Raw genomic sequence first — 14,413 nt, 5'->3', positions numbered from 1 at the left:
TGCTATGCCAACAAGTTCAGCCTCGTTGCGCTCTCACGCAAGTTTATATGAATGAAAATTATTTATAACTTGAAAATGACTATGAAATGTTTCTTGTCTTGACAGCAATGTACTGTTCTAAACGTTTAAAATGCACTAAACAGTTGTAATCCTGTTTACCACAACTATCTGTTTGAGGTAGAGCTTAAAAATAAAAAAAATAAAAAAAGCTTGAACTACTTAATTTAAACACCACGCTTGCATGTATATCTGGCGGTGGTGCCGGTTTTTCATATAATATAAAAAAAAATATGACGAGACGCAAAGAATTGTGGGTTATCTCCAGCCGTGAAGGATACACCTCTTGCACACTCCGAATTCATGTAAAAGAAGGACGCAATGCATTCGAAGTGTCCTACTCACTTTTTTTTTTTAAATGAGACGGTCTTATGACGTATGCACCCTTCAAATGCGACCTCCGGAGGGCGCAGCCTTCTGAAATGAGACACAGCTAATATAGCCTATACCAGACTGTAGTTCATGAAAATGGCCACCAGATGTAGACAAAATTAATCGTTGGGCCACCGTACTCTTGTGCTGTAAATTACTCGCAAATCGGAATACGATAATCACCATTCTAGTTTTCACACAAAATTAGTTGGTTTCATATCTTTTGTATAATATTGCATCATTTCATGTATTTCATTCTCAAAAAGATCTTTCTTCCTTTACATATAGCATGCAAACTGTGGAACCTCTTTTCCCTTTACCTAATCCTGGCAAACTATTTAACAAACCTGTGATTGGTATCAGCTATCTAAAAAGATATGGAGAAATATTGTCACCAGTTATGTAAAAAGATATGAAGAAATAAAACAAGTAAGTTCTTTATTTGAAAAACAAAATCTGAATGTTTATTGTGCTGAAATCCTACTGATATGTTACTAGCATAATCATTTGGAATCAATTGCAACACAGCGTTGGTTGAGAAGTGCTTGACACTTTGCCAAAGGTATGTTCATTAATGTTTAAGGAAGAAGCATGTGGATCAGCTGTAGGAATAAACTTAAAGACTTTAACAGATTTTAATTGTTGATTTAATTAGGAATTGATTCAACATCTCATGTAGATGCAGTCATCTTGTTTTTACAATTGATGTTTATAACTAGAGCAACATCTGCTGAATATTGATGGTAATGGTATTGTAGATATGAACTGAAGAAAAATAAAAAAATAGACCACGGCCTGGTTTCACAGTGAGGGCTTAGACATCTTCACTGGTGTGCATCTTAGGACAACAATGCTATAGGCTATTTTAAGATATGTCAGTGCAAATTGCTTTTAATTAAAACATCTTAAACATGCATTTTAATCTGGGACTAGTTTTAAGCCTTGTATCAGGCTGAATGAATGTAAAATGTCAAATACAAAAATAAATAACATAAATGCTCTAATTTAATATATTTTAAATAACTGACATTATTTTATATTAGATATACCCTTTTGATATTACTTGTTTTAGACAAAACATGAATAATATTATAACAAATAAAATCTGAGAAATTCACTAGTATGCAGGCTATATATATTTGCCCTTACATTCTATATTAATCTGCATTTTGCTGGTTAAGCCTGGTTATTTCATGAAAGCCTGTTACATTTGTTCCAAGACTATAATAAAGCATAACTTGGCAACATCATTGAATCACATTCAATCAACATTTTTCAAGGTGCAAATAAACAATATTTTTCTTTGTTGACATCGTAATGAATGAGTAAAAACTTAAAATAAATGTACACGAAATCTCATGTGCTAAAGCTCTCCATAAAGAAGATAAGCTGGAGAACAATGCAAGCATTGTACTGCTACATGACGATTCACGATTCAGCAGTTCAACAGCACAAATTCTCTGCATCAGTAGCAAAGACAAACCGTACAAACCTTCTCACTTGTTTTAACAAGATTAAAATATAGTTTGTGTTTCTAGAGCATTAGAAAGCAAATCAATTAGAAAGTAAATGCACTTTAAACACTGTTCTGAATGAGAATGATACAAATATTCAATATTTGTACTAAATAAAATGATAAAAGTATCTATAGTATCTAGTATTATTACATATCAAAATGACTTAAAACTGACTAAATAAAATGCAGTGTATGCAGAGGGATCTGTTGCTTCAAACTGGAGTCTCCTGTGAAAGTAGAAAGGAACAGTGATTATGAACAATGATGCATTGTTAGAGCAGTGGAATAATATTCAGTAATTAAGCAAGGCTTGATCCAAACGCAGTCTGTTGGAAAATACTCATTAACCAAATAGACAAACCATGAAAGAAAGTTGTACAACCATGAAAGAAACAAACTGTACAAAACTATGACACAAAATGCATCAATTAATAATGACAATGAAACATGTCATCACAAAATGGTGATTCAAAGAACTCCCCCATGGATGTTCACAAAATTTTCAGTAATCCATGTAAACGCATATGATTATTGTACAGATGACAAAGTTGTCAAAACGATCCCCATTCACACAAATCCGCAAAAACTAAATATGCTGAATGCTATTATGCATGCCAGGCCAGTAGTTGGCAATGTCACTTTAAAAAAAAAACTACGCCCCTATAGACGCGCGTGCCCATGATTATTTCACACTTTCACATTTTTGTTGTTTATTCATAGACGATAACGGTATCGTCCAAAAATCTGCACTCTAAATCCCGTTTTCAAAAGTATGTGTTTTCAGGTCCCCAAAATAAATCAGCCCACCAGATTATATAATTGCTTAGAAATGCTTGTAATATAATGCAGGTGTTATTCCAACAGTAAAGAACACACATGAAAGTGTGTTAATCAGAATCAAGAATTCAACAATGCCATGGTATAAGTTTTAAAACCTTTTACCTCAATCAGCACAACTATTAAACCAACAAGCAGTCCAACTGCCAATATGGTGGCGATGATGGCCCACGCACACACGGCACTACAGCTGCACAAGCGATGCTGCATGAAAAACTTGGCCTTGCGCAGTCGGGCTGCTGTCAGTGGGGGGTAACGGGCGTCATTCAAACTCTCCATAGCAAAAGACTTGATGAGACAGCCACGATGGTGACTCAGCTGGTCAAACGTGTGTCTCCCATGATATCTGCCCATTCCACTGTTTCCTTGCAAAAGAGAGCGGGAGAAAAGAGAGTTGAGATGGTCAATATGGGTCAACAGGTCAATATATCATTACAAAGAAATGTAACCATTTTATATATATCAAACTTATCATCACGGCACATGTTAGGGCTAGATTAGGCAGCAAGTCAACATTTTGTCCTCAAAGTTGATGTGTTAGAAGCAGGAAAATTTTCACGACTGGATCAGAGTATCTCCAAAAATGCAGCTCTTTTGGGCTGTTCCCGGTCTGCAGTGGTCTGTATCTATCAAAAATGTTTTTAGGAAGGAACAGTGGTGAACCGGTGACAGGTTCATGGGTGGCCAAGGCTCACTGATGCACGTGGGGAGCAAAGGCTGGCCCGTGTGGTTTGATCAAACAAACAAACTACTGTAGCTTAAATTGCATATCCACAGCCCAGTCAGGGTGCCCATTCTGACTCCTGTCCACCGGCAGAAGTGCCAACAGTGGGCAGGTGAGCATCAGAACTGGACCAGAGCACTGAAAGAAGGTGACCTGGTCTAAAGAAATCATGTTTTATTTTACATCACGTGGAAGGCTGAGGGCGTGTACGTAATTTACCTGTGGAATACATGGCACCAGGATCCACTGTGGGAAGAAGTTAGGCTAAGATGGCGGATGCAGTGTGATGCTTTGGGCAACGTTCTGCTGGGAAACCTTGGGTCCTGCCATCCATGTGGATGTTCCTTTGATACATACCACCTATCTAAGCATTGTTGCAGACTATGTTTACCCTTTCATTGAAACAGTATATAAATAGTTTGTTTCCTTAATTAATTTGATAGTTGTATATTACCATTATATTCATCCTAAATTGAGTGATTTTAGTGATGTTTGAAGCATTACGTGATTTCTCATTCATACAGATATAATTACTCTCACTATGTGTCATTTAATATAATACTTTCTAAATCAAAAGTTGTATTTCCCAAATTCATCCTTACCATTATTTTACCATTATTATTTGTCTTGAGTGATTTTGTATTGATTGCTTACCCACACCTCCAAAAGGTAAGGAATCGACAGTGTAATGCATCAAGACATCATTAACAGTCACTCCTCCACTGGTGGTTTCTGTTAACATTCGCTTGATCACCTAAATGGAAGAAAAATTAACTTGGAGATAATGAAATTCACTTAAAATTAGAATTTCTGGGTAATCAAAATACCGTTTTATCAGAGGAAAACACATAGAGCGCCAAAGGCTTTTCCCTTGTGTTGATAAAATTGATGGCCTCACTCAAGCCATTAACAGTGACAATGGGCAGCAGAGGTCCAAAGATTTCTTCTTGCATGATTTTGAAATGGGGCAAAACATCCCTCAGGACTGTAGGAGCTGGTGGAGAAGGAAGCTTTTATCAAAGTCAACTCATGAGTAATCTCACTTTTATCATTGCCAATAAAGTTGATCTTACCTATGTAACACTGTGAGGGATCACTTTCTCCTCCTAGGGCAATTGGACATTCATTCATCAGAGCTAATACTCTGTCGAAGTGACGTGTGTTAATAATTCTGCAGTAATCTGGAGAGTTTTTAGGGTCCTTTTGGTAGAACTCCTGAAATGGGTTAAGATTCTAGGTCAGGTCAAACTACCAATGTGTGAATGGAAGAATATATATATATATATATATATATATATATATATATATATATATATATATATATATATATATATATAAAATGTAAGTACACACCTGCAGTGTTTTTTGAATCTCTTCAACTATTCTATCCTGGATGCTTGGCTCACACAGAATGTAGTCGGGTGCAATGCATGTCTGACCACAATTTGCAAACTTCCCCCAGGTTATTCGTCTGTAATAAAGGTGGACATTCGGAAAGCTGTTATTTTAACTGATTATCTTATTTCCAGAAGCTTTAAACTACTTAGAATATAGAAAATTCAAATGATGTCATACATTTCTCACTCACATGAAAAATTCAAATGAAAGTCAATGGGGTCCAAAAACACTTGACTCCATTGACATGCACAAAATACATTTTGTATTCAACAATATATCATTACAAAATTGACACAAAAAAAATTATATATAAAAAACAATTATATAAAAAAACTTTTATATATATATGAATGCAATGCCATAATGACAGAATTTTTATTTTGGCTGAAATATCTTTTTAACATAAAACTGTATATTACCGGCATGCCACGGCAATGTCACAGTTCTTGTCAATATAGCAAGGGCTTTTCCCACCCAGTTCTAAAGTCACTGGAGTGAGATGATGAGCAGCTGCTTCCATAATCAGTTTCCCCACAGTGCTGTTCCCAGTGTAGAAGATGTGGTCGAAACGCTGCTTCAGCAGCTCCTGGGTCTCTGGAACCCCACCTGTCACCACTTGATACATCTCCTAAAATGATTCAAAAGTTTGTCAAGCTGTTCTCAAAGAATTTACAACAAACATTAGGCTGAATATAAAAAAAACATGTGTTAATGGACCTTATCAAGATAATGAGGAAGCAGTTCTTTCATAAGATCAGCAGAGTGCTTACTCAGCTCAGATGGCTTCAACACCGCTGCATTGCCTAAATAATAAGAGGAAGTGAAAAACAGTGTGGGTCCCATTAAATCCCATTTAGTGTTGGTGATACTTCTCAGTGTGCTAAAAGAGATTAAAAGAACATGAAGTCGAACACCATTTACTTTCTTAAATGCAAGTGCCTAGTCTTTAATCTTAATTTAAAATTATAACTTGGTCCACCTTTGAAACAAATGCATTGGTCTGTCATTTAAAAAAAAAAAGCTGATTGGTAGCAGAATGGTTATTTTAAGCTGGAAGCACAGTTAATCATTCTCTCTTCCCTATGCAACCTTTTTGATTACCTTCCTGACCTCGTCCAGCTCAGTACTGTGGCCATAAGAATTTTCTTTACCCCTCCTCCTCCCCAGAACCACCTGCCCAGATCGGTTACAGCGGGTTCGTTCTACTTGTAGTCCTATATACTAATCCCTGTAATTCTGAGGGTATGTTTACATGACAAAGATTTACTAAAAACAGATGACAACATTGTCAAAGCAATCACCATTCACACAGATCATCAAATACGACTAAAAATGTTTTATTATGCAAGCCAGGCCAGTAGTTAGAAATGTCACCTTGTAAAGAGAAACCTCACACCTATAGACTGAGCATGTAGTACGCCTGTACGATCACAATTTTTGGATTGGATTTTCGAATTTAATGGAGACTGCACTTTGATGCCTGTTTTCAAGAGCTTGTGTTTTCAGGCCCCCATAATCCTGCTGTCGTGTGAATGAACAGTGAGTACGTTTTCCACTTTTAGGTAGCCCCCGAGGACATTTGAGCAGTAAACTTTGCTCATGCCAGTAATAATATAGCAGATTTAATCCTCCAAAAATCAATCCTACTTCCACTCTTATCAATAAAAGTTGTCATGACTGAACTTTCATCAGCTATAGGACTAGATTTACTAAACTGCTTCTGTTGGCTCTTTTGGCATTACAAATCTACTGTCAGGATTTACTAAAGACACAGTAAAAAAATGATCACTGAAAACGCATAGACAAGATTTATTTTTATGGCTGGCGTTACATATGCATTTGTTGGAGTTTCACTTTCACATGCAAAATTTATGGGAGGAGGGCATTTACATGAATCATGCAAGATGATTTACTGGCATTTGCACTATTATTTTACACCTAAAAAAAATGTAAACCAGATGTTAATTTGCATTGTTTTTGGTAGATTGTGTTGGTTCATTAAAGATCTGGCTGCGTCTGTGTTCTTTCATTTGTGCATCATCAGTAGATCACATGCTTAACTTTACACTTCCATCTACCCTTTTTTTTGGAATTGCACTCTCATGCTAATTTGCCGTTTAGTAAATCTGACCCTTGATCTTCTACTCATCCTACTAGATTTATGAACCTTTTATATTCCAATAAATTTTCAATAGATAAAATCAAGTCCCAACCAACATTTTGTTTTGTTTGTTAGTTATTTTTGTTTCTTTACATTGTGGAAGTAGAATAAAGTTTCATGTTGGCTGTAATATTAGAATGACTATTACCAGCTGCAATGGCTCCGACGAGGGGCTGCAGGATTAGGGCCCAAGGGTAGTTCCAGGCTCCAATTATCAGCACAACACCCAAAGGTTCAGGCTTTATGTAAACATCATCAAGTGCGTTGTTGAGATTCTTCTTCACAGGACGAGGAGCTGCCCAGTCTGCCATCTCACTCTCTGCCAACTTGATGTCATTCTCAATGCCGATCAGCTCAAAGAGTGAAGTGTTATACGTATTCTGTTTGATGACAGTGACAATAAAGATTAAAAACATTCAGTGTTCCTAAAAGGGAATATATTTCTTTCAGAATGGCTGCTGTACCCTGTTGAGGTCTTGTTTTAGAGCTTGTTCAATGTCAGCTTGGTGTTCAGTGATGAGCCGGTGCAGGGCTCTGAGCTGCTGTTTTCTGTACAGCAGAGGTCTGGATCTGCCCGACTGGAAGACCTCCCTCAACCCATCCACAACATGCTTTTCCATTTGTACAGGCCTGAATCTGAAACAAAAGAAGAAAAAAAAGCTAAGTCAACTAAAATTGCATTGGGAAAAGAGAATATTGTGAACTGCATAAACAGAGGACAGCCAAATTTGAGATGTCAACAATAAAATTATTTCAGATTTTGACTTTTCACCTATTCATTCACATGATATATCAACAATTCAATTTTCACTAGTTACAAAACAAAACAAAAAAGCTACTTCTTCACATCAACAATTACATTTTCACGAGTTAAAATGCCAATACTTGTGTCTGGCTATCACCAGACCAAGCTCAATTTAAAATTGAACATTGTTATGGGGAGTCTGCTCTGTATTTTCTACTGCATAAGAGGCGTGATCCACTGGCATTATTTGAATGACTCTTTAGGCAATTGGATAATCCTTCAACCAATCAGACTACAAGATGCGTGACCAACAGACAACGACCCATCGCTTCTCTATCTGTCATCATGTTAAACCAGACAATAGCGCACCAGGTGGATGAGCCAGTGATTTACCCAGTCTACCTATTCTTGATATCGACATTTCAATTCCTGACATCAATATAATAGCAGAACTTTAATAACAATCACATTCATGATATCAAAAAATATATTTTTTACTAGTAGCAATTCAATTCCTGATATCAACAATTGAATTTGAATGGCAGCCTATGGTGACAATTCACTACTGAAAATTCAATTATTGATGTCAAGAATATAAATACTGTGAATAAATAAAAGTCAAAACGGCTTCTCATTCTCTGCCTATCTGAAAGATAACGGTCTATCATTTCAAGAGGACTTTGAGAAGTGATCGTGAAATCGGTTCAACAGCACAGAAGGAAAGATGACGTTTGTTGGAGGCAGTGGCGCCACCAGGGGGTGGCCAGGGGTGGCCACGGCCACCCCTGGCCAACCCCTGGCCACCCCACTGGCCACCCCGCTGGCCATGGCGTAGGTTTGGGGGTGACGCTAGGTACTAGTCCCAATCAATATTTAGAATAAGCAAAATGACGCGTCCCGTATCAAACCAATACGGACGCGATGCACAAGATTGCGTTTTAGCGGCGCTTTGCTGCCATAGCGACGGAGTCTCGAGAACATGCGCTGGAAACTTGCGCGTTTTTTTAAAAACATGTCGAGCTCGCGTCCACAGTTTGAACGCAAGAGGATTTCCAGATATAGGGCTGAATAGAAAAAAGGTATCATGAGTGGGTCTGTCCAGTAACTTAAGATGAACCAAAGACAAACTGCACCCTTTGCAGAGAAGCATTTCAGTGTCTCAGACTGTCTGACTGAAAGCATGCGATGACACACTAATCCGTGAACTAAAGGTAGGCCTATTGTTTTTTTAATGGATAATATAATATTTCATACATTATCAGAGCTTGGCAGACTTATTTTTCTAGATATTAGAACTGTTAAATAATAGATTATAGCCTATTAATGGTATCAATTTATCATTTAGCAATTTTATATTTAAAAAATATTTAGATTAAAATGTGACAAATAATTACATAATAATATAGTCATAATAGTAAATTAATAAAGAGGATTAAACATTTTTGAATTTCAGAATTGTCAGTAAAGTGGTTACTGGTTCAGAATGACTGCTTAAAGAGACAGTGCACCCAAAAATGAAAAATCTGTCATAATTTCCTCACCCTCAAGTTGTTCCAAACCTGTATGCATTTCTTTATGTAGATGTATTGAAGAAACATTCCTACCATGGAAGTCAATGTTGCCCCCAAAGCAAACATTTGGTTACAAACGTTCTTCAAAATATATTATTTTATGCTCAACAGAACGAAGAAACTCATACAGGTTTGGAACATCATGAGGGAGAGTAAATGATGACAGAAATTTCATTTTTGGGTAAACTATCCCTTTAAAGTACACCAATACAGGCTACTAAAGAGATCTTTAGAAATAAATAAAATCATCAAAAGTAAAATTATTTAAAATGTGTTCTGTTGCAAGTTTACATACTTGATTCCATGTTTATTGTTGAGCTGCTGTCATTGTTTCATTGTCACTCTTATCATTCTTTAACTCTTTAACTAAGTTCATAAATTATTTTCAAAAACGGATTCAAAACTGATTTGGAAAAAAAAACATACACACAAAATACACATGATTGTGGACTGGATATTTTTTGACCTTTTATCACAGTCTTGGACATGTCAAAGATTAGTAACAACACTGGCTCTGATGCATTGTTAGTTTGTGTGCAGCATCAGATTTACATTTTTTTAATCCCTCATTTATATGCAGTTATTATACTCTATACAAATACCAGAAACGAAGCTTCTTCTTTTGTTCTTCAGCACAGGCCTATCTAAAGGGTTAATGGTGCCACCTGGTTATCAACTGTAAAAATTACACATTTTACCTCTTCCCAACAGGGGAAAACCACCAACAACCAAGAATGCATGAGTATATGGTGTCATGGCTTTCCAATAATTTTTTTGTGGCTATAATGGAAGTCAATGGGGCAAAAACAGCCACAAACAGTAAATGAGGGAGAAAAAAATCTGATGCTGCACAAAAACTAACAATGCATCAAAGCTAAAGTTGTTACAAATCTTTGACATGCCCAAGACTTTTATATATGTATTTTATATTTAAAATAAGTCATTTTGTGTGTATGTTTTTTTTTTTTTTTTCAAATCCGTTTTGAAAATCATTTATGAACTTGGAAAATAAAGAGTATTATTATTTTGGTACTGGATAATTTGAACTGAAGAGTCTCATAAATTAATAGACTTATTAATAAACTTTGCGCGCTCAGACAGCAACAGGTCAGCTCATGCCCGTCAGTCAACAATTTCAAAAGAAGTTAACGTTAGAAGACGAAGACTACTGGTAAGTAAATAAGTAAAAAAAAAAATTTTTGTAAAAGACGACGCAGAATTATGTGTCGTGACGTGCTACAGGCCGGTTTACTACACCAGTAGAATACAATTCTGAAATTATGGTTTCTAGTTTTGGTGTGCCACCCCAAGATTGTAAGTGGCCCCATCTGGCCACCCCTATGAAAAATTTCTGGAGGCGCCACTGGTTGGAGGCAGACCCTTTATTCAAGGGCAGGGTGAAATGATCAACTTCACTTAATTTACTCAAATATCCCAAATATAAGGCTTATTCTGATCATTTGATTTGTCAGACATACTGTTGACATCAGTGGCAGCTGGCCAATACAGGGCTTCAGGACACCACCCTCCCTGAGCCACACACAAAATATGATTTGATATGTTCCCCCAATAGTGTTTATTGCTGTTTATGAAATTATAGAAAATCATGTGTAAATATGTTTTTTTCTGATATCCCTTCTGCCTGTACGAATGTCTCAAGTATAACTCTGGGGCCATAAGAGAATTAGTCCACAGAAGGTTTATTATTTGGCAGTTAAGCCAACTGCTGTGAACACATTCAAGATAATGACAAAAACATTTAGCCAATCAGTGTCCTCAAATCGTATCGCCCCAAACCAACCACTGCTAATGCCAAGACTAGTCTGTAGTACTAGGGGCTAAGTAAACCAAACAAGTATCTCACCATGAAGATTGTAATCAAGGTAAAAACTAATGGTGTGGGTCTATAATTATTAATGTGCAACAAACCATGTATGTGTAATATAAGATAGTAAGAACTGTGTGTGCGTAAACCTCACTCCCCTGGACTCAATGCACAGACTCTAGAGGCGCTGCGGACCTTTAGCGTCCTAAACTTTGAAATATTGCACACTACAACAGTCGTGATATGACGTTACTCTCTGAAGTGTCTTTTTTATTAACATGACTTTAACATATAACAAACAGCACTACAATCAAAATGTAAAAAATATACAATCTACTTTACTGCAATTTTTTTATACTGCCAAGAGGTCACAGCGTGATATATCGATCTTCTACTGGTCACAAATTCGCAAATTCACAGCTCAGTTTACCAAGCTTGAACTTTGGAATACAGTGAAATGCGAAACTTTTCACATTAGCTTGCCTTGCGCTTCTGGTCTGACACATTCAAATGTGTTTGAATGGAAGTCAATGGAACGAAAAGTGCAGTATGACCACCCCTTTATAAGAGTGACCATTATCCCAGGCCGGAGATTCCGGTTTGAGCTCTGCTCGAAGCAGGTCAAATAGATTTGATCGCCCCCAGGTGGCTGGATGCAGCATTGCTAATAAACCCCACCCTCTCCATGTAATGTAATGGGACAAGAACTAAACAAGCAAATTACACAAATACATTTTTTTCCAAAGATAGTTTCTGTCATTTTAGGCTGTTAGTTCAGGTGTTCGTTCTTCAAATCAGTTTGGTTTTAGTTAGTTACAGGAGTGTGACATTATGATGGACAGCTAAAATTGACAACTTCTCTGAACAAAGTAGTCACTGAGGCACCAACTGACTTTTTTCAGGAACTTCGGGCGGAGATTGAAGCTTTAACTTTAATTTCTACATTTCCGTTACTGTTTATTTCACAGAAAGTTCAGGGGCATGTGATTGATTAGGCAGGAGCGGTCTATGGGCAGGACCTTGATATCACGGCTCCACTTTGCTACTGCACAGACTCTCAAGATGCAGCGCCATTATTTGGACACCGGCGGCCTCACTTACTACAGTGGAAGAGAGTGAAGGTGTGCCATCCATCTTTTTAACAGTCTATAGGACCAGTTAATTATGTCATTGCTTTTTCAATTAGCACATTTCCGTATGATTACATGTCTGGTGTTCAATATACAAGTTTATATACAGAGTAATTACTGTTCACTGTTCAAGCCGCTTTCAAATCGCCATATGACACACTCTGAATGTTTTTATTGGATTAGTATTTCGCTGTGTTAAATAGTTCTAAATGGATCTGTAATGCTGCAATGTTAAGGCAGTTGGTATAGTGGTCTGTTGGCATCTCCATGGTCCTGTTTGGACCTAAACAAACATGTAACAATGATGTTTTCCTCATAGTTTTTGTTTTTGCACTGTATGCATAAATTGTCAATTACAACAATGAAAAAGTTTTTATTTACCTTGAAAAAAGCTTGCAGAAAATACATATTTGTGAGAATCATCCTCAAACTTATTCCTGGACTTGGTAAAACAATATTTAATGTCTATTAAATATAATATTCTAATAGTCTATTCTAATATAAGTCTTAATGTTTTCCTTCTGTTTGCTTTTTTTTTTTTAAACAACCTTACAGAAAACTTTCCACCAGCCGCCACTGATTGATTCTGTGAAAAGAGCTTTCCTTAAGGAGTGCCTTTCTTTTAATTAACCTATTCTCTGTTAATAAGTAACATTTTGTTAGTATTTGTTTAATTTGTGTTTTTCTGTTGCGTATTTGATGTTAGATGTCAAATAAGACCTCATTTTTATTTACCAGATTTCTTTTTAAAGATATGATAGGATTTTTTCTGGAGCAGACACATATAGCTTGTAACTCTCAGCAGGGCTTTCTTGGCTTGAGGAAGAATTTTGCAGTTGATGATTTACATGGCTCTAACTGTAAATCTGATTTATGTTAAAGATAGCATTACTAATATTGTATTTTTTGTTTGTATATTACGTTTTATTATCCTTCAAAAAATCATTAACTGGTCACTGACAAAACCCAAAATTGATATTAATACAGTTAATAAAAGTTTTGAATTGATTGATTAAAAAATGCATTAAACATATTTGTACTATTTTCTAAACACATAATAAAATATCACCTAGATGAAAATATTTGTTGGAACTATTATTTATAATATAAATTGGAAGACAGCTTGGTTAAGCCTCTTTAAATACTGTATTAATAATACAACTAAAATAAAATAATTTACAGTTAAATCGTTAATTTCAAGATACTATGATATGGATGATTTATGCTTTCTGTAAAAGTGAGAAAGATTTGATGATGAATGTGTTAGATTGTACAGTTATTGGAGGGGAACTGACAGAATTTATCTTTAATTTAGTAAATGTTAAATACTATTTTACATTAAAGGATTTTATTGTGTATTATGAAAACAATGTTGACAAAGGTCTTTAAGTCTACATTGTTCATTTATTTATACTTCTGGCAAAATGTTATATAAGTATACAAAAATTAAAGTATGTGATTTCATCATCAAGCTTTAAGGTGTTTATAGTGGAATTTGACTTCTATGTCTTCTCTGGAATTATATGTTTTAAAAAAAAATGGATCCCCTCTTGCCAGTGATTGCCACAATTGTACCACTTGCAATAATCTTATCTTGTTCTATGTTTACAGCGCCCACAAACACATCTTCAGTCTTCACACAAAATCAAAACAATGTGCACAAATTCTTCCAAACTTAACTAAAATACATCAACAACTAAGACTTTCAAATGAAAGATGAGCACAAATATTACCGGTGGAATTTAATGGGCGTACATGTTTATATTTGCATGCCATATAATACTGTATAAACAAATACGAGAAACTTAAGATTCTTTTGTTTACGTTTAGACAGTAGATCACGTGCACACAGTACATGTAAAGAACTTTAGGATATCTATTTGTGAAGGTCATCCAACCATTCAAGAAACGTAGCAATACTTACATCAAATCGTTCCTAAAGGTTCAGAATAGCTGAATGCTGAGCTGAATATGTAACGGCTCCGTTGTCGTGATGTCGCGGGAGACTAAAACACAACCGCGTTTTTATGTTCATCAGAGGGCGGCGCATCCGTACGGCTTAACCCACACGACAAAC

General features: G+C 36.0%; 1 protein-coding gene across 3 annotated transcripts; it reads right to left on the bottom strand.

Moving 5' to 3' along the window:
- Positions 1-1,060: 1,060 nt before the first annotated feature.
- aldh3a1 (aldehyde dehydrogenase 3 family, member A1) lies at positions 1,061-14,410 on the bottom strand. 3 transcript variants are annotated; one of them, XM_067450920.1, is made up of 11 exons: positions 14,261-14,410; positions 7,530-7,701; positions 7,214-7,445; positions 5,622-5,707; positions 5,324-5,532; positions 4,860-4,977; positions 4,580-4,721; positions 4,334-4,500; positions 4,161-4,260; positions 2,888-3,147; positions 1,061-2,172 (listed from the first exon to the last, which is right to left on the bottom strand). In XM_067450920.1, exons 2-11 carry the CDS (start codon positions 7,683-7,685, stop codon positions 2,158-2,160), a joined length of 1,485 nt encoding a protein of 494 aa, XP_067307021.1. In that variant the 5' UTR covers positions 7,686-7,701; positions 14,261-14,410; the 3' UTR covers positions 1,061-2,157. The 3 variants fall into 3 exon arrangements, with proteins under 3 accessions (XP_067307021.1, XP_067307020.1, XP_067307022.1); XM_067450919.1 differs by lacking the exon at positions 1,061-2,172 and having other exon boundaries at positions 2,180-3,147; XM_067450921.1 differs by lacking the exons at positions 1,061-2,172; positions 5,622-5,707; positions 7,530-7,701; positions 14,261-14,410 and having other exon boundaries at positions 2,180-3,147; positions 7,214-7,335.
- Between the last annotated feature and the right edge of the window lie 3 nt (positions 14,411-14,413).

The sequence above is a fragment of the Pseudorasbora parva genome, chromosome 8 (genome assembly GCF_024679245.1).
Source record: "Pseudorasbora parva isolate DD20220531a chromosome 8, ASM2467924v1, whole genome shotgun sequence".
NCBI lineage: Eukaryota > Metazoa > Chordata > Actinopteri > Cypriniformes > Gobionidae > Pseudorasbora > Pseudorasbora parva.
The sequence above is the reverse complement of the archived record's forward strand: the minus strand, read 5'-3'. Positions and strand labels throughout refer to the sequence as shown.